The sequence below is a fragment of the Limanda limanda genome, chromosome 13 (genome assembly GCF_963576545.1).
Source record: "Limanda limanda chromosome 13, fLimLim1.1, whole genome shotgun sequence".
In the NCBI taxonomy this organism is placed as follows: Eukaryota; Metazoa; Chordata; class Actinopteri; order Pleuronectiformes; family Pleuronectidae; genus Limanda; species Limanda limanda.
This window is the reverse complement of record NC_083648.1, coordinates 8050044-8071437: the sequence shown is the minus strand read 5'-3', so window position 1 is coordinate 8071437 and position 21394 is coordinate 8050044. Positions and strand designations below refer to the sequence as shown.

Genomic DNA, 21394 nt, shown 5'->3' with positions numbered 1-21394 from the left:
TTAATACCTTTTTACTTGTGTGAAAGAAGTTATGAGTGGCAACTTTTAAATCAGACAAAGAAGACAAGAAAATTCTTTGGGTGTTCATTCTTGAACCTCTGAAAAGTATATAATACAGTTCATGAGTCCTTTAAACAGGCTATATGAAAAGTGTAATGATAAAACTGAAATTATATCCAATCTCTTGCGTTTCTCACAGCTCAACTTAATGTCGTAGTAGTCTTTGTTTTGGTCGACAGCGTTATTGTTTTGGTTCACTCCCACCGCTCTTTGCATAGTTTTCTGCCACAGCCGGCAGCTGCTTTCATTTAAAAAGCTCTAAAAACCCACTGTGCAACACTTGGTATGCACCAAACAGCAGAAAGACAAAGTTAGCAACTTGTTTGTGAACACAGACGAGCTAAAGAGCAGGATCGTCCCCTCACGAGTTGGTGGAGACCAAAAACAGAGTTGAAAGGAATGAACATTGACCCTGCAGTCATCAAAACTCCAGATGATTGATGGATGTTTAAATAAGCAGCTATTTGCTATGAAGTTTGCCAAAGTAACCTAATAAGTTGTTTATTTATATCAAGTATTTAACTAAAGGAGAGAAGGAAAGTTAACTTAAGGCAAACTTAGCTATAGCCGGTGCAACGAAAATTCAAAATGCAAAAACAGATTAAAACATCTCACATTCCTTTTTGCGTTATGAGATATTTCACCAAATAAATCTGATCACAGAAATTGACTCTTGCTCTCTCCTTTTGTTTGTCCAAGCACCGCTCCCCTGGTATTCTAAGCCCATTAGAAGAAAAACTTGTAAACTCTATCCACTTGTTACAAAGAAGAGCGAATGGAAAACTTTCACCCTCCATCACATCAGGACCCTCGTGTCAGTCACCATACCCTCCGTATCCATTCGTCCCCTCTCTCCATCAGGAGGCTTGTTTTGATTTGACGGCAGAAACCTGACACGCCGCACGTCCATACATGGTTGCTACATGTCACTGTCCCTCCGCAGCTGAAAAACAGAGAAAGGAGCAGGGAGGCTGTCTCTGGAGTTGTTGTTTTCCTCCTCTGCCTTTTAAGAGCACTCTGCAGCCCGCTCCTCTCTGGCCCCTAATGCACCCGGTCCATTTAGCAAGGCAGAGCTGTGAAACCCAAGATCACAGGCCTGGTCAAAAACAATTTCACCCTCTGATTGAGCCAATATCCACTTTACACTTTGAAACCGGAATCCGATACGTGTTGCTGTACACGCACATTACACAAGTTCTACATTTTACAGGTTGTTGCAGCTTGTTCTTCTGAGAATATGTCTGTCTTGTGAAAACCTGGAAATGTTAATTATTTTTCCAGATACTCCCGGACCTTTAAATTACCTCAACTGTTTTTCCCCCCCCAAGGGTTGTTGTTTTGGAGGAAAGTTTCCCCCGGCACAAAGAGATGAGGCGGCTCCTGTGTGAAACCGGATCCGGTCGAGAGTGATGGGCAGCGCATGGCGGGGAGTCCTGGATGCATTAGCCCGGGCTAATGGGCTAGCTGGCTCCGACAGGCCTGATTGTCCATTATGTGGATGGAGGAGTTTGAAGGTAAACTGCGCTTTGGCTGCAGACGTCCAACAAGTCTCTGATCATTCAATCATTTGAGCCCGATCTCTAAAGCTGTGTCGTACTATGCAGATTGATTGATGTGGTTCTGTTGCAGGGCAGTCGTAGCTATAATTATTAAATTGTATATCTGTGTTAATTCCTGCTTTCAGCCATTCTACGGACGTTATTGCTCTTGGGAGAAAAATGTCTAATTATCTATCTATCTATCTATCTATCTATCTATCTATCTATCTATCTATCTATCTATCTATCTATCTATCTATCTATCTATCTATCTATCTATCTATCTATCTATCTATCTATCTATCTATCTATCTATCTATCTATCTATCTATCTATCTATCTATCTATCTATCTATCTATCTATCTATCTACCTATCTATCTACCTATCTATCTATCTATCTATCTATCTATCTATCTATCTATCTATCTATCTATCTATCTATCTATCTATCTATCTATCTATCTATCTATCTATCTATCTATCTATCTATCTATCTATCTATCTATCTATCTATCTATCTGTATGTCTATCTATCTATCTATCTATCTATCTATCTATCTATCTATCTATCTATCTATCTATCTATCTATCTATCTATCTATCTATCTATCTATCTATCTATCTATCTATCTATCTATCTATCTATCTATCTATCTATCTATCTATCTATCTATCTATCTATCTATCTATCTGTCTGTCTGTATATCTATCTATCTATCTATCTATCTGTATGTTTATCTATCTATCTATCTATCTATCTATCTATCTATCTATCTATCTATCTATCTATCTATCTATCTATCTATCTATCTATCTATCTATCTATCTATCTATCTATCTATCTATCTATCTATCTATCTATCTATCTATCTATCTATCTATCTATCTATCTATCTACCTACCTACCTATCTATCTATCTATCTATCGTTAACAGTTTGACTAAAGGTTGATAATCGTAGGACTTTTTTCCGTCCTTGCGCCATGGCCAGGACTTTGGCACAGCTCTGCAGGGAGGTGTGTGATAGGCCACAGAGATGGACTGGAGCCATGTGAAGAGCCGCTCTTTATGCAGAGAGAAGTGGATTGATATGCAACCTTATGCTGGGTGCACTGCCAATGGGTATTTTGGAGGGAGCAAGTTATATAAGAGAGCAGCAGAGAAAGAGAGAGAGAGAGAGAGAGAGAGAGAGAGAGAGAGAGAGAGAGAGAGAGAGAGAGAGAGAGAGAGAGAGAGAGCACTCAGGCGAGAGGGTTTTTTGGATGTGCTGCAGGATCCTGGGAGGATGGGCCGTAGAGGGAGCTGTTGCATTAATCAAAAGCTGGAGGTGATAAATGCTTGAATGAAGACTTTCAGCTGCCAAGATTGAAAATGAAGGACAGCACCCTTGTGTCAGAAAAGGTTGTTTCACTCTAACATCCATCATAAGTTTGTTCACGTCACTATTTCATGTGGGATAGCATTGTTTTCTAATCATAAAGGATATTTTATATATCAAGTGACAGATTTACACGTGTTTTGAGATGTACTGTGTGGTAATTAGTTAGTCAAATGCACCTGACTCACTGTTTGCAGCTCTAATCTCTTCCTGTAAGTGTGACCTTGCAAAACTCTCAAAGATCGAGACTGCCACCTATTGATCATGATGAGAATTCCAATCTATTTTGAGGTGCAAAGATCAGTTCTTTAGAAAATGTTTTAAACGCCGAAGGAAACAAAGAGCATTGCCTTTGTGAGCAGCTGCAGGATCAGTAGAGATCCAGTTGCAACAAGACAGGAAAACAACATCTGTGAACACGAGTGTCCGACCTTTGACCCTCCCAGTGGTTAGTGTGGGTCGGTGACACTTGTGGAGACCAAGCTGTGAGGTTGTCTGCGCCACTCGTCTCTGCGGTACAAGCGGTGTCACACAGGAAATGCAAGGGAGGTAATTATAGTCACTAAATCTGAAGTGAAGCTTCAGAGGACGTGTTTCAGTTTAAAAGTAGATAAATAATCACCCAGGGACGATCTCTTCAGAGGAGGAAACACTCTGCACTGCTTTCAAACGCTGAACGTCTCACGCTTGAATGCAAGTCTCTGCTGAGTTTTTGTTAAACAAATTCTGCTGTTAAAATTGTGTGTTTAATACGGTAGCCGTGAAGTGCAAATGACTACGATAAATGGGAAAACACAAAAGCAAATAAAAAAACACAACAACAAAACATAAAACTCAATAACAAATCACTAAACACAACAACAAAACTTAATGACAAATTAGCAAAACACAACAGTAAATCACTTAAATCAACACACAAAACATAACACAAAATGACAAAACTGATCAACAAATAATAAAGTACAACAGCATACATAAAAAATCACCACAACAAATAAAAAACACAACAACCATCCTTGTTGATAGCTGGTACCTCCCTTTTTTGTTAAAGTTTAATGTAGTCGTGTTTTATTGTGTGTTTTGATTTGCTGTTGTGTGATTTGCACTTCAGGGCTAGTTTTAATGGCAGCTATGAATAAACACACCCTCATAAATGCTGTGGATCATAACTGTGTCCTGATGGCGCCGCAAATAATGATAATTAGTTTGATTAAGCCTTTGATTTATAAAAACATTCACACAAAGCAAGATGATGAATGTGTCTTATTCTTTCCTATTGTGAACATTTTCTTCCTGAACTGACACACATGAGTCTCAGTCCCGTCGTGAACTGAGAATCAAGTGAATGCACAGAGGCCTGAGCCTGAGAGGTTTCTCATGTGATCTTCACCACAGATCTGACAGTGATTTAAAGGAACGAAAAGAAAAGCCCCAGCGTTCACAGGACAATGCTCCATGAGAGCTGCGGCACTAAATAAGATACTGCCACTTAGGAAAATAAGAGACGTCGCATAGCCGGAGCCAAGATTGAGCATAGTGTCAGCACAGTGTGTTAAAACCACACTCCCAGGCCGGGCTGTTCCTGGAGGTGGTTCAACCGAGGTCTTGCAGGACTGCCATCTTTCTTAAATGGCTGTTTACCAAGCATTAAAAAACCCTGTTGACGCCTTCACTGACCGTCAGCAGCAGCTCCGACTCAGAGGCTGCACGAGGACACGTCCACAAACTTTCTACAAGTGAGGTCTCCGGCCTTTTTAATGACCCACGATCTGTGCTGGCATGTTTCATGACTTAAAGTACTAGTGTGTAGGCTTCAGGTGAAAGGGATCTATGGGCAGAATTTGAATTTAAAATAATCCTAGTGATGTTTTCACTGGTGTGTTTCATCTAAATTGTACAAATTGTTGTTTCCTTTACCCTAAAATGGGTCCTTTAAATTTAAATACGTTATATTTACATCAGTAGTGGGTCTTCTCTATGGAGGGGAGGGTGAGGTGAGAGGTATTCAGCTGCAACTTGCAACTCCACCACTAGATGTCACTAAACTCTACACACTGAACTTTTAAGCACTGGTCTCAGTTTCAATTGGCTGTACAGTGAATCAGAAGATGATTTTCTTTGCCATCTACTGTACATTTCTACTTTCTACTCAATAAAAGACACTGAGCGCCACTTGAAATATCCACAAATCAAACGCTCATCTTTTCCAGAGTAAAGGTTTTTGTTTGAGGCCAATTTAGAGTCATCACTTGCAGCAGATCTGAAACACTACGGAGCAAATGCAGATTATGACATTAACTGGTTTCCCTGGAGTATTTCGCACATTATCTGAATTCAAGCACCACAGATAGTGAGCGGCTGTCAAGTTTAAGTGGAGTTCATTGCTACTCATCTCAGAATATGAAGGCTGGAGGCTCGACAGCACTTTCAACAGTTTCCCGCTTTCACCATCAACTCTGACTTTGCTGTGTGAAAGACACACAGAGCTTTGAATGGTGATGAATAAATGACTCAGCTGTTGTTCTTTCAGGGTGGGGGTGCAAACACGAGAAATTACTCCGAACAAACGGAACGGGCCTGATCTTGAAGGGCAGGCTAATGTGTTTGGAAAGTTGCTGCAAATTAAAAAAAGGGATCTGACCTTAATCCTCTGTTTAATGTGAATTACAGCAGGATTTGTGCAGTAATTATGTCTCACTGGCATCTGAGAACGAGTTTATCAAATCTTAATGTGGTGGGTCTCCGCAGAGCCTCTGATTCCCCTGATGTGACGTGATCAGTTTTAATTAACTGGATCCTCGACTCTGTCATGTGAACGAACAGATACACTGTGGTTCCCTGATTTTTGGCTTGTGATGGTCTAATAGTACAAAAATGTGTCTAACCTGTTCTCAGGGGTTTTAAACGACTATTGTGACCAGATCAGAAGAAAGAAATATGATTTTTAGAAGCTGAGAGGAAAATATTCCAGTGATTCACGATTAGAAAAGGAAAGATAAAAGAAAAGAAAAGGGATTCTAAGTTAGATAACTTTTTATTTCCTTATGTATGCAGGGCTGGTAACATGTTGACTGTGTTTGTACGTATCTGGCGTCCTAGAAGATACATCTTAATGACTCCTTGTCCTATTCAATCAATCTTCAGATGAAAGTTTTTAAAGTTGTAGCTTGTAAAACACACTGGATGGGCTGATTCACCTTTACAGGAAAATATATTAATGGGTCCCAGAGGATGGTTCTAATGAATTCTAATGGTGTGTCTTTTTTTTCAAGGTCCACCAGTAGAAGATTTTATTTTAATGTTTTCAAGCTTGATCTTGTTAAATATCTCAACATCTACTTCATGGGTTGGTTAACACTTTGGTTAACAACTAATAACCATGAGTCATTTGGTTTTTCTTTTCTTCAAGCTCAAGGTTTATGTTGTGAATTATCAAAAAAGAAAAAGGGTTGGTTAACATCATGCAGGAAAATATATTCATGGTTCCCAGAGGATGAACCCCAGTGACTCCATCAAGTTCCACCAGCAGTAGAAAGTTCTCTGTGAAATATCTCAATATCTATAAGATGGAGTGGTTCCCAGAGGATAACAATCAAAGTAACTTTTCATAGCATCACCATGAGGCTAAGTGTGATTTTGAGTAATTATATTTCAAGCTTTTTAATGGACAGTTTGATAAAGACACTTATATCCACCTGTGGATTCATGAACATCAAGAGTCAAAGGTTTGTATTTCTCAAATCGCAAACTACTTCGACTTGTTTCAAATGGAAGTATTTTTCTGTAAGATTTCTCGAGGATCTTTTAATACTCTGAAGTTGTTGTAGATAAACGGTTGAATGCTTGAATGTTTCTCAGTTAGATGCTGACCTTTACTCTGGTGCCTCAAAGGCAAATATCTAAATATCAAAGGGCGAGAATCTGCTACTGTCACTCATTTCATTAAAATAAGAGATGAACTAAAATGTTTTATGCAGAAACGTCCAAGTTACTTATGATATAATCTTGATATTGCACATTAAGTCTTTACATAAAAGGTAGAGGAAGGAACCCACACTTAGTCCTTGAAAAGCTTGTCAGAGTTTCACTAAGTATGTTTATCAGAGAGGTATATAAGTACTCAAGTGCAATTGTAAGCAAATTGTATTCAGTACTTTAGTATTTCTATTGATATTTACACTTTCCTCCAGAATCAATGACAAAAATATCCCGGATACCAACGCTGAAGAAATCATTTTGGAGCCAGAGTCAATAACAATTCAGGAAATTGACCAATTACATGTCAGTGTCGGCTTTCAATCATGATGTTTCACCATACTTATATACCTTCAAACAACTGATTACAACCAAACTTACCTACGATCTATGAGAAAAACATTTTAATGTCTACCTTAACTTTTTAGCTTGTTCCTTGTCCCATCTGCTAACATGGAGGAGGCGGGGTTTATGGCGTATACTGCAGCCAGCCTCCAGAGTTTGATAGAGACCCTAGGCTTCACCTTCGGGGAGCCATCATGTCGTCCATCTTTATAAACAGCTGATGCCAAATACCTGCTAAACTATTGACATTCCCATCAGCATCTGTACAGTGGAGAATCTCCCAGATTCATCACTGTCACTGTTCATCCTTGAAACAATACAATCTGTCAATCTGACATTGGCACAGCTTCGGGGTCTTGGCGTAATCCACACTATCTATTTCTCGTGGATCCGGTCTCAGAATTACTTAACACACATTGAATGTAGTTTTAACCACAAACATCCACTGCTGTATGTCCCTACTATCTGACATCCCTCCCATGTTAGACAGTATGCGTCAATCTGTCCCTCCTCCACCATCGCCATTCAAAAATCAAATCATATTTACACCAGCTTTTTGCCGTGTCTTGTCCCCATGTCCCTACGATGCATCTCACCCCAACAGGGGAAAGATTAAAACATTTCTTCTCCACTTTCTTCCTCTCAGCCATGGCAACAGCTTCCTGCGAGCCACCTCTGCTGTGCTTCTCAAGGCAACACTCACTCCACTCCATCATTATCCCGTCCATTAGTGCTTTTTGCCATTGTTATTTGTATTTCAGGCTTCTTTTTTTTTAACAGCAGGCTCCCGCTTGGTGCCCTTGATGCTCAGGGTATAAAGACAAATTAGCTACAGCACCCTGAGGTCTTTAAGCTTTGTGCAGGTTGACAGTATGCGCAATGCATTGGGAGACCAGTTGCTTATAATAACTCACTATAAGTGGAATCGTCTCAAGGAGCGTTCGTTCTAACAGAGAAGATGAAAAGTAGGAAGTAAATCTTCTCTTGTGACAATAATTATCCAATCTTGTACAAAGAGTTGACGGCAGGGATTTTATTAATATCCAACCTCGTGTCTCTTAGAGCATTCGAGTCTCAACTTCCCTTTTCCAACAACACAAATTTAACCTTTTCTCACAAAAACTCACTGGAAATGTATCCTTGGATTTGCATGTCACAGCAGGTTTTTTTTTTTGTGGCATGATGCAATTGGGTTTCCTGGCTTGGGAAATAGGAATTGTTTCATAATCCTCTTTGGAACAACGCAACCATTGTGTTCCCTAAAATCAGGACGTGCACTGATATAAGATGTGACCTCACCGGGTGTTGGATCTAACAGGGTTTTCTGTAAAATGGGCTCAGCGCTGTCGCTAGTCTGGAAATCTCACGGTGGAGAATCTCTTCTGACTGCAGTTTTTTTATGGCCACTTTCACTTGTCCCAGTCACCTCAGTTCTGCTTCAATGGTCTTTGGACATTTAAACACCTGAATCACATGTGAAAACCCAACAGAGAGAGAAGGACAATTCAACTTTAACAATAACAGCATGAAATCCCACAATAATTGGTCAGACTCTGCTCCTTCTTGTTCTCTGAGAGAGACTCTGGTTATTGGACAGGACTCGGGTGCATGGTGTATTTCAATATCGTTCAGAGTGAGTTCATCTATTTTGGAAAGATTTATGTCACACACCTAATAAAAACACAGCAAATAAGGAAACTATTATCTCAAAGCATATACTGTATATATATTTAGGGGTTTAAATCCCTGCATTCATGTGTCTCCTTTAAATGGCATCTCTGAAACAAGTGGAAAAACAAATACGCCCCTCTGGTTTCTCCAGTTCATTTTACCACACAAGTCCCTCAAACACAGTCCCCTCTTTAGTGTGAATGGACCATGTGTCCACCCTGATGACGTACGTCTCCTCCAGCAGGCACTTAAAGGTGTTTCTAACAGTTTAACATTGAATCTGCTCCATACTCTCAGTCGGACACCTTAGTCACACTTCATTCTTGGCTGCAGGGGGAGTCTCCGTGACTAAGCATGAATCGTGCCAGTATTTGATATTATAAACCTATAATCTCATTTCAAGGCAGCAGGACGGACACTGTGCTGTGTCTGTTTCATGGTGATGGGAGCTCCTGAGGAAATCGCAATGCAATACACACAATAGGAGATAACTTGCGAGTGAAATTAGATTGACCTCATCTGCAGACGCAGGAACTATTCATCCTCATTAAACCTCTCAGTGTACAATGAATATGCAAAATTTCAGGCAACATAGATTTTCTTTATTAGAGTGTTGCAGCAGCGGCTCAGGAGAAGGTGTAGAGAGAGAAAGGCAGAGGAGTGCTGCAGTGTCACACAGGTGCTCCTTGTTTCTTATACATTCAGCCTACATTAAAGCATTGAAGTGAGCCGCTGCATGAATGATTCACGTTTCAGATTCAAGACGAGACCCTGAAAATGCTTAAAACTTTCTGTGAAGTGTTTTCAAAGAGTGCACTGCTGAATCTGTTGTGGAGGGTTATTAAGAAGCTTGTTTGTTTTTTATTGAATAGTGATAAACAGGAGCTGTGTTGAATCTGATTACTCTTTTGCTTCCAATCAAAATGGGTCCATAGAACATGGAGTGTCCAAAACTGTCAAAAATCAAAAGCTGAAAATGAATCTTTTTAGCTTATCAGATAGTTCAGATTTAAATTCAGAATTTTGTAGTATTTAGAAAAGGTTGATGTTTATAGCTGCTTATGTTTTGGAAATATTCAATAATTAAAGTTAGAAGGTTTTGACCAACATGTTTGTGGTGTAAGTAAAATAGAGTGCAATATCATTTCATACTGTTCATATCTTCTTATAGCTCAGGCAACCGAGGGGATTTTTACCTGTCTAACTCTCTGAGTCATTTATAAACACAATGTGGCCTGACAACATTTCCTTTTACAGCACAAGGGACAAAGTAATATGTGCCTTTTTATTTCTGACATTTTACCTTTACTTCAAAGTTCACAGCAGGGAGAGAGAGAGCAGCAGGGCTGACATGCAACAAAGGCTCTGCTAGCTGCATGCACGCTAATGCATGTGTGTACGAGCCCATTGGGACTCTCACTCCTTTTAATATATAGAAACCTTCAGCTAGAAACACAGGCTCAACTCGTATAAGGACTAATGCAATGTTACTATAGATTGATTTAAAAGGACTACTACTAAATACTACTGATTTAAAGTTGACCACAGCTGCAAAAGCTATGTCTTGAAGGTACTTTAACATGATTGCAGACCCACTGAGGGATGATAGTTAAAATTCCAGGAAAATTAATTGAAATTAATTTAATATCAATATAACACACTGGAAGCCGGGGTAACGACGCTAAAATGTGCCTGTAGAGTCTGAGGAAGTCACAGACAAAACATCCATCATATCACCTACAATATAAATTGCATGAATCCAGTAACATAAGGAACAATTTGCATATCCTGGGATGCTGCATCAGAGGGTAAATAGGCCACAAATCATACGACACGTCCCCGACACCATACTGAGCTCCTGTTATAGTCTAATTTGGAATCATCCATATGTTCTAATTAGGTCATCTTGACCCTGGCGAGGATGTGAGAGCACGGAGCTGCGAGTGGGGAAGTGTGGATCCCATTCTCTACTTTGTGGTTGCCCTGCAGTCATGCAGCGAAGCGGGAAGTGGGCAGGCCGACACAAAGACATCTGATGTAAGAGCCTCACAAGCTGGGAACTTTCTGAGGCAACACACACACACAAACACACAGACACACACATGCTACACCCATCTAAATTAATGGGTGTATGACATCTTCAACTTTTGATATTTCTACTGCAGCGGGTAGCGAAAGAATGAGCCTGAGGAATCGCTATTAAAGAAACACTGAGATTAAGATGACAGGTTGAGGTGTTCCCGAGTCTCCACTTATCGACTCTCTGTCTGGATCGTATGCATATGGATGAGATACAAAGCTTTGGAGTGCAGTGCTTCAATTCAGGAGTGGAAAAGAGCCTGAAATGTCGCACTCAGGTGGAAATACTGCTCTGCTGATAATTTGCTCAAGTCAAGGACAAGTGGAAGTTTTCATAAGTTAACGATGATGCAGTTTTAAAAGCGCCTGTCAGTATATTTGATTGTGGGTGGTTTATTAAGAGACCATGAAATATGTATAACAGCAGAGTACTAACATCGATTAAACTATTGTACTCTAGGGTTGGACAATATCAAAGTGCTGAGAGATGATAGGAAGGTTTTTCTATTTGGTATCTGCCTCTTTCTCTTGGTTCATTATGTCAGTGTGAGCAGAACTGGATTTTCATAATTGACGTAATTTGATTTCTCAAGTATTTCATTTACAGATTAACTGACAACAGTATTCTTGATTTTAAAGCTGTTATGATCAATATTTTTACATTAACATTTGATCAAATGACTTGTGGGATTGTTCTTGAGCTCACAAAGAAAAATCACCTGACTCTGCACTTTGGTGGAATGTTTTACGACCTTTCAGCTTCTTCTTTTGACTCCAGGGCACAGGAATTTACAGTTTAGGTTCAAACTATAAACAGAAAGTAAAGATGGATGCCATGAAAACTCGCCAAAAGTGAAGCTAAAGTGACAAGAGCGCCACCTGCTGATTTAGGCCATAAAACCTGCCTCCTCCATATTAGCAGCTGGGACATAGACCAAACTAAAAGGTCCAAGTCAAATACATCTTTCTCTGAGACAGTTTCAGTTTCATTTCTGGTAGTTCCTCAGTTCACTAGGATGTGTGTGCATGTGTTCATTTTACCAGTAAGTTTGGTTTAATTACTTATAAGACGATATTCAAATGATTGACAGCTGAGATTGGCTCAGGATCTATTGAGGGTGTGTATCAGATATTTCCTGTTTGAGACGATGTCAGTTGGATTGTTGCCAGATGAGCAGAAGCAGAACTGCAAATGAATAATCATGTTGCCATGTAACCGCTGCATGTGTTTGCATGTGGCCAACTACTTATTTTCACAGCTCGTTTTTCACTTCTTCAAAGAGGCCAAACAAATCAGTCACTGGAGATTTGCTGCCTGAAAACTTTGCTTACTTACTAACTACTGATTATCATCCCTGTTTTATATAGATTCACATCCCTCTCCTGTGAGAATATCTACTATATGTGTTTTGTGTAGTCTCTGCAGTTTTGTTTCATCTATACAGCAGCAGTGTTTCCCAGCAGCTGTGACTGGACTGCTGCTCATCCTCCTGCTGGGATGCATAAACCCTCTTTATCTTCCTATGTTGTGATTCCCAGTAGTTTATTTATTTTGATTTTTGTACAACACATTGTTTTCAAAGCTTTCTTTGAAAATAAACGCCTGGATGTCCTCTGTCGCTGAGCCGCAACATAAACGCCTCATGCTATTTTAGACGTGGGGGGGGAGCTCGATTGCATATCCTGTTTTACTGTTTGTGTGAGGGAGTTTTTTTTTGTCCCATTCATGTAGAGATTATAGTTATGTATAGGGGAGATTTGTAATGAAATGGATGCTCAGTCCAACATGGCTTTAACGCATAGCTTGACATTTCTGACAGCACACAAACAGCTATTATATGGCAGGAGGCTTAATTTCCTATAATCAGAGCTACTATGGTGACCAAGCTTTGCTCAGCTGTTGAGGTTACATCACTTTATCTGAGACAATGGCAGGAGTGGAAGAGATGGGATGAATTGGTGGAGAGAGAGGTAGAAAAATGAAGGCGACTCAGAAGCATGGAAGTGTTCCTCTCGTACAAAAGCAGTGGCTCTGTCTCCTTGACTCAGAGGGCTGCTAGAAACCCCACCTCCCCCGGTGCGTCTCTCCTCCCCTCTCCTCCCCTCCTCTCTCGGGCTCTGGCCACGGAGTCCCAGACAGTGTTTAATTGCAGAGTGCAAAGGCTTTAGTTTGGGCTAATGAGCCACTTCGCACACTATCTGAGAGACTGAAGTCCTGCATGGAGTCCCTGACCGGAGGAGCCTGGAACCTCAGGTGGTGGAGGCAGAAGGAGCTCACAGATCCAGGTACTGCCGAGTATGTGAGGGAATAAACCAGAGGCAAGAGGCAGAGTAAGAGGTGGAGGAAAAGAGGAGAGCAGGGGAGGGGAGGGGAGGAAACGGGAAATACACAGCCAGAGAGAGAGAGAGAGAGAGAGAGGGAGAGAGAGAGAGAGAGAGAGAGAGAGAGAGAGAGAGAGAGAGAGAGAGTAGAAGCCTGCAGCAGCAAATGAGATAGAACAACGAGGCGGGAGAGGTAGAGAGACAGACAGAGAGAGGGAGGGAGAGGGGCCCAGTGTAGGAGAGAGGGCTACAGGGTGAGGAAGAAGAAGGAGTAAGAAAAAGTTGGGATAAGTAGGAGAGCGGTTGTCCAGGGAAGGAAAAGAGCTGTAGCAGAGATTAACAACTGAAGGAGAGGAGAAGCAGCAGAAGGAGAAGGAGAAGGAAACGGAGAAGGAGAAGGAGAAGGAGAAGGAGAAGGAGAAGGAGAAGGAGAAGGAGAAGGAGAAGGAGAAGGAGAAGGGAAACAACAGACAGGAAGGAAGGGGAGGGAGAAGTCTTGGGTAGAGAGAAAGAAAAAAGGAAAAAAGAGCTGAAGAAAAAGTTTTCTTGTGGGAAGGCGCAGATGAGGAAAACAGGGGGAGTGAATGACTGGGCTGGAGAGAGCAGGGAGCGGAGGAAACCAGTTGTTTTTCTGACGCCTTTTCCACACAATCCTCTGGACTCCTTTGGACATGTACACAGAAAACGCACAGACAGCGGGACACCATCGATTTCTTCAGCACAAGGGCACCCCGGCCCCCTGCCCCTGCCAGCACTGTGTCCACCACGAGCAGCCGTACGGCCATCACGGTGGGCCGGGATACCAACCAGCATCAGCCAGACAGCCGGACCACCCATCTCCGGACTGCAGGAGAGACGTCCCGGCTCCTCGGGTTAAAGACGTAGGAGGCAGAGGTTTCTTGGTGGACAGGGGAGAGCGAAGCGGTCACCGCAGCCCACAGAGGAGGCCTGTGTTCGCCGGGCCCGGCCCGTGCACTCATTCAGACGACTTGAGCCTAGTGTGCCCCTGGGAGTTGAACCCTGCCCAGTGGAGCTACGCACTGGAGTCTGGGGTGAGACACTACCCGCCTGTCAGAGAACAGTGTGGCTGTGTGGCGCAGGGTGACACCAGGGCGCACACCTTCAAGGCCGGGACGCCACACCCTCTTCCTCATCTTCAGGTCAAAGGTCAAGGATACAGACACAGGAGGACAGTCAGGTATGTGTGCGTGGACGAGGGAGAGGAAGGATGTGAACGCACCCAGGAGAGCCATCACTGTTCCCCTCCGGGTCATGTACCCGTGCCAAATGGCCACTGTGGACCGAGGCCAGGGCTTTTCGAGGGAGGGCAGGAAAGAGATATCCATCAGGACTGGGGCAAACACAGGGGTGGATCAGAGGAAGGTTACAACGGACGCAGTGGCTCCCACAAAGGGTTCTTCCCCACTGAAGTCCCGCAAAAACACTTGAACCAAAGCAAACGGAAGGGGCCCTGCATCCCTCTCTCTGGCATCAGCAGTGCGGAAACCTCAAACCCAACACCCACCGTCGACCACCAGCACCGGGCTGCTGAGGTGGTGAAGCCAAAGAGCAGGGAGGACTCGGTGAGGGATCAGATCCGGCAAGTGGTGACAGATCTGGAGGGTGTGTTGGGAGGTTTGAAGCAAGTTCACGTGGAGATGAGAGAGGTAGGAGGCTCCGTTGTTATCCTGTCATTCTGTTTGTTGAATAGATGTAAATCGGGTGTTTGACCACGATGGCCGGTGTCAGGTGCAGATGTCCCAACCTTTCACAGAGGCTCCCCTGGATATCGTCACGTTTAAAGCGATTAAGCCGCGATGCTAACAAAAGAGTCACAGTGCAGATCGGTTGGACACAGGTTGTGTGTCTGTGTGAGCATGAGACTGAAACAGGTTGTGTGTGTGTGTGTGTGTACTTGCTGACTGCATTGTTTGTGACTCACGGTCTCTTACCCAAGCAGCGATTGAGAACGATTTGCTCTGACCTTTTGCAGAACGCTGCCTGAAGTTGGCAGTCTCCCGACCAGCGCATTAAAAAGCCTGGCTGGAGACTGTTACTGAATTATGCCTTGCTCTTCCAGTGTCCATTTTGCATGAAGCTGTGGAATAGCATCGATTCACCACTGAATGCATCTGTGGGAGGCGAATATACATTTAAAAGTAAAATCATCACGGTGATTGTGCATTTAGACAGTTTCAAAACAAAGCACATCTAAAAACAGCTTCGGTCTGAAAAGGTTCGGTTGAGCTGCTGATTTTGACTTCAGTTTTAGCACAGTCAGAGCTTGTGGTTGTAAATACCGTTTGGCAGTGGTGTTGGAAAAGGAAAACTCAATTTACGGGTAAAATCTTGCAGTAAAATCATACTTAAGTAAAGTAACAGAGGATTTATGAGCTTAATGTACCTCAAGTATCAAGAGGAAGAGGAGGACTTGTATCTTGAAATCAGCCCCTCATACTGTTTGGTTTAGTCCAACAGCTTCATCCCAACGTGTCACCTGACAGATGAGAGGTCATGGGATGAGGGAGGGAAGATATAAGAAAGTCCTGCTTCACAAAATCTGCTGGAACCACATGTTTAATCTCAACAATTTTCTGCACTTTATCATTGTGTTCCATGTTAACTCTTTTTCATTCAATTAAGAATTTCCTTCTGGAATAAAGTGGAGAATAAAGTGACACTAAATGTAAATAAAGTTTAGGTAACTAACTTGAGAACTGTACACAAGTACAGATTCAACAGTACAGAATGTCCTCAGTTATTTTCCATCACTGCAGTTTGGACACGTATTGACCTTCTTTATTATCATTCAGGTGGTCCAGCAGATTGATCGTCTCACCGCCAGTATTGACCTCAGCGAGGAGGCGCCCTGCAGCATTCAGGGGCCGTCCAATAACTCCGACAGCTCGGCTCATGGCGGTGACACCAGGGCGGCGCCGCTGTCCAATCACAAGCCGGCTGCAATCCTGGCGTCGCCAAACGTCCACGAGGAGCGAATCATCTTAAGGACTAACTCTCCCTCCCCCGTCCACATGGCAGCTGTGGTTAAAACCAGCCGCTTCACCAGACCCAGCCACAGTAAGGACGCCAACCACGAGAGGCCGCGGGTGAACGGCCACCCGCCTCACCTGCACCCCCATACTCCCCCACAGCCCCACCCACAGACTCTGGACCCCAAGGTCGTCATTGGGAACAGCACCTCCAGTTCAAAAACTCAGAAGCCTCCACCTTACCCGCAAAACGGGCGGTGCGGCAAGGGCCCGTACCCGCCTCCCAAACCGGCGAGGACCCCTGCCTACCTCGCGAAGGGCCGCCAGAGCACCAGCATGGTGTGAAGGGGGTTGGGGGCTGGTGGTGGTCTGCCCCGGTGCCAAGGGGGGCTTGAAACATGAGACCCTGCTGCAGCGAGTGGTCGGTCAGAAGGGACCAGGCAGGGGAACAACTCATGGTGAGCTCAGATAACAAGAGGATGTTTATTTTTCTCTCTCACTACTTTCACAGTGTTGATGTTTGCGTCGGCGCTCGCAGCTGATGACGTTCGCCGTGTTTACTGGCAGCGTGGTTTTCAAAGTCAGTAAATGAATTGCAGCGTTCCTCCCAGTTACAAAAAAGGGTTTATTGAGTGTTTGATGTATGCGTGTGTGTGTGGGCGGCGGCAGAAAGGGGGTGGGGGGGAAAGGGGGATGTGTCTGCTTTTGTTGATGTCACATGATTTCCCAGTCTTCACTACACTGCTAAATGAGCCTGTCCCGGCAAGTGAAAGGAGAAGGAAGCCCTTTTTTGAAGTTCCGTTTATTTTAGACGTCATTGACGATCAGCCTGGAAGTGAAACGAATATTTTGAGGTGATAACATTCCAGGACTAAACATACTTTATTGCATATTTTAAGACCATCTATCTATAAAACATGTATCATTCTAGTTCCTAAAACTCAGAAGAAGATCATTCTGACTTGTTTTGTTTTACAGTGTATCTTAGTCATCTTACCATATCTTTGACTTTTCTGAGATTTGGCAGAAGCTCAGTGGTTTATTGGCACAGCGAGACCCTCGAGTCACTTGACTCCAATTATGTGACACAAAAGAGGAGTCATTATGTTTACAGGATGATCAAAGCTCTGACTCACAATTGGCATAATTTACTGTTGGAGGGCGATGACGAGAAATCGAACCTTTCTTCTGATGCCACACTCAGAAGTATCATTACTGATGGAACTAGAATTAATAACAAGATGACATCTGTGAAAAACTCCCTGCAGCACAATAGGAACATTTAAACAACACATGCATGATACGTAGTATTCCCCCTTAAAAAACAAGTCCACCTTTGCAGATGCTGCAGAGGCTGCATGTTTCTGTACTTCCCTCTTGTGCAGAGTATGCGTTACTGCAATCTATTTTTCTGGCCTCTCAGAGTTGGGCAAGCACAATCTGGTTTTAATCATAAAATCCCCCTGGCCACGTGCCAGAACGGAGTGAGGCAAACTCCTGGTATATATGTGACGTCCATATAAACAGGAGCACCTCCGCACAGCAGAGCAGCTCCTCGCCACGTCCTGCTGCAGCAGAGACGCAGCGGCGGCGCTGCAGCTCGGAGTCGACGCCGGCAGCCGGGAGAAAAGTGCCTGATCTCCAGCTTTCATTCATTTAGTGAGATAGGCTTTTGATTGGCTGTAAGTGCAACGGAGCTTGTCTCTGAGACGACGTCCTGTCTTTTCACTTTCAGAGTCTTTCAGAGCGTCAATGCTGCCGACAAGGACTGAATCATCCGAATTAGTCACCCAGAGCACAACAGAATGTGTGCTAAGCAACACAGACACACAAACACTCCTTTGTTTATGTTGTGAATCGAGTAACTGTTGTGTTTGGTTTATTATTTATTAGTTTTACAGGAGGTAGCTAAACCATTACCCAAGGGAACTGCACACACACACACACACACACACACGCACGCACGCACACACACACACACACACACACACACACACACACACACACACACACACACACACACACACACACACACACACACACAGGCTTTTATTTGTTTTGTTTTACTATTTGGATTCCATTAGCTCCCCCTAAGGTAGTTCGTAGTCTTAATAATGAGTCCATCAATAAACACTGATGACCCCTTTGCAGTTGTTATAACGAACTATATGCTGCCATATACGATTACATAAAAAGTAAACTGGCAGAAGAAGAAATGAACAGAGGGAATTTAAAATGTTGAGTTAGCAGAGTTTATAAAGTCTGTGTTAGGCTGAATCCAAATGCAGAACATCAGTATAAAGACGGTTGAATGAGGATTGTGGGTACAGCAGACAATGAGTCAGGAAGTGAGGGTTCCAGCTGGTGAAGGGTGGAGGACAGAGAGGAGAGATGGAGGAGAAGGAGCTGGAGGAACGTGGTGAGATGAGCAGTGAGCATCCCAGATGGAGAGGCAGGCACACAGCTACACAGTGCACTGACAAAAATGCTCTGTTGAATTTACTCATTGTTAGAATTGATTGCACAATTATCTACAGTAAAAATCATTTTCCAGTGATTTAAAACACATGTAGGGGTGATGAAGACCTGGGGTTTAAGCACTGCTGTGTCAGTGAGCTGATGGACAGGTGATGGATGGCAGGTGTAGGAAGAGTGAGAGGCATAGACACTGGTGACACAGGGTGGGAGACACTAGAAACACAAGTCACGACAGAGACCAGGACAGATATATTTACATCAGCCACGATGCTGGAACCTGTGACCTGAAGTCTTAGACCAGCAGGGCCCCGAAAGCCACAGATTAGTACTTTGTGGCAGTTTGATTAGTCTTATTTGTGAATATGCACGACTAAATGCGATATCAACTGAAATTTGGTGAAGAAAGTAAAATAAAGTTTACTACCTCTGATAGACTCACTACAGACGGACATGAAAACACTACAGTAACACAACAGTAAGCCGTCAACCGATAATGCAACACTCTGCAGAACACCATATTTATTTTTTTTTAAAAATATTTTATTTTCAGTTTCATATGTAATGTGTACAAACAAACATATCAGTATACCAACAGTATAGAGACATAACAAAGGACAGCAAAGGACAACAAAGGACAAAGTGCCCGCCTCCCAAAAAAAAAAAAAAAAAAAGGTCAGTGTTCAAGGTCAATACAAACAACTACATTAATTCATTGAGTATTTGGTGTAAGAGATGTACCAGTATGGTTTAAATATGGCTCAGAACACCATAGTTAGACTGCTCTACATTAATGAAACAAAATTTCACTATGTTAAAATATCTTGTTGCATTTGGGCTAACTTGGGTTTTTAAGAATTGGTTTTCAATTGTTTATTTATCCTCTCATCTTTAATTGTCCTTCTTCGTGTTGTGTTCATGTGCTTTTATTCTGTTCTTCTGCCCTCAGCTAAGTTTCTCCCTGATACCACGTTAATCCGGACAAAATTATAACACACACACACACACAACGTCTTGCTTTCAGTAAAGTAGAAAGTTTAAAAGAAAAAGCAGAAGTTGTGTGCACAGTATTTGATTTGGGGGAAGCAACCTTGACTTGGAGCTCGTGGAGGTTCAGCTGAGTTCTGAATTTAAATTCTTATTTTTTTACCCCCCCCTCTCTGTTTTTTCTTGTTATGATGTTTTCGGCAGGAGCTGATGCCGCTGAGACGAGCTGTCAGCCGATGGAAACAGAGCACGGCCTGAAGGTGGAGATGTTTCCAAAGGGAAAACTCTCCCAGGAGTCGACCTGTGAGTGTGTGAGCGCAGCCGCACGGACGAGTGGCGCTGGAACCTCTCCGACGACTCGGGCTTTCACTTTGAACTGGAGACGTAGTGGAGAGTAATAAAGATAAACTGTGAACTGCTGCAACCGCCCATAGAAACATAAGGGTATCTTTTCATGCCAGTGTTAATTTATTTTTTACTATTTTTGTTAAATTGAAGAAAGAAACATCTGTGGTCAGGCAGCTTACACCAGTCTGGATGCTAGTGATACTAATGGATGCTGTGTTAAGATTCATCTAAACTGTTATACAGATATTTTACAGACTGTCTTTCCCGTGGTTGTCACAGGACCTAAGAGGAAAAACAGCGACAAGAGAAGAAAGCTGTAAAAGCAGAGCGGAGCTAAAACTGCAATATTATAGATTCCTCTGCACTTTTTCTCATACAAAATCAATCTGACATCTCAATTATCTAACTCCAGAGATGTTGTGTTGACTGCTGGATGTCCCACATTTTAACGAGAAATAAAGGAAATGACGCCAGCGTTTTATCACCCCTGACTCTGACAAATGATTTGTTCGTCCTTTGTGTGGAGCAGAAGTTAAAGTGGAATCAGGAATACTTCTCTGGTCTGGTCTGGAGATGGCAGTGTCTGATCTCTCGTGGCCTTATTCTGTCAGAGGGGCTCGCTCGCTGCTCGCAGCCCGGGCCGGTCGAGCCAGCGTCTGTGTCAGTGTTTGTTTAAATCTTGTCTGAGACTTTCACCACTCTGCTCTCAAAGGGCCCGGCTTCCATCAGAGTGCAGCGCCTCCCTCTGGGAACCACTACAATACATCCACCATTAAACAAGAGCAAAATGCATCCCTCGCCAGTAGCTCTACGATAACTGTAGTATTCATATATAGCATGCAATAAGTTTGCCCTCGGTATGATCAATAATGCCAAAATTTCCATGATGTAAGATAATTTTATCATTTCGCAACACTTCGTATTATCAGCTTGATAGTAAAATATGGATCACGTCTGTCTTTATGCATTTTTTGTCACATGATGTCTTTCCAGCCAGTCGTCTCATCCCTTCATCCCTTCTTTGGTCTCGTACGATAATTTCCCTCAAACTACGATAATTTAAAACTTCTGGTGCGATACTTCACCATTTCCCCATGTAGCAACTGTTTCTTTCTTCATGTCTGCCTCACTGATGGAGATATTCGGATGAAGGGTAACACATGCGAACTGTCCCTTTGTCCCTCACTGTGTGTGTCTGCAGTCTGGATGAGCTGTGAGAGTAATT

The 21394-nt window shown here is 42.8% G+C and overlaps 1 protein-coding gene across 1 annotated transcript; it reads left to right on the top strand.

Annotated features, from left to right (window-relative positions):
• The first annotated feature begins 13577 nt into the window (after positions 1-13577).
• On the top strand, positions 13578-20660 carry LOC133018426 (uncharacterized). Its single transcript, XM_061084792.1, has 3 exons — positions 13578-15036; positions 16183-16817; positions 20026-20660. The coding sequence occupies exons 1-2, from the start codon at positions 14041-14043 to the stop codon at positions 16702-16704; spliced, it is 1518 nt and encodes a 505-aa protein (XP_060940775.1). The 5' UTR covers positions 13578-14040; the 3' UTR covers positions 16705-16817; positions 20026-20660.
• The last annotated feature ends 734 nt before the right edge of the window (positions 20661-21394 follow it).

Excerpts from the sequence above, each read along its gene's own strand:
- LOC133018426 (XM_061084792.1), top strand. The coding sequence starts at position 14,041 with ATGTACACAGAAAACGCACAGACAGCGGGACACCATCGATTTCTTCAG. Across the intron at positions 15,037-16,182 it reads TTCACGTGGAGATGAGAGAG|GTGGTCCAGCAGATTGATCG; the intron begins GTAGGAGGCTCC and ends ATTATCATTCAG.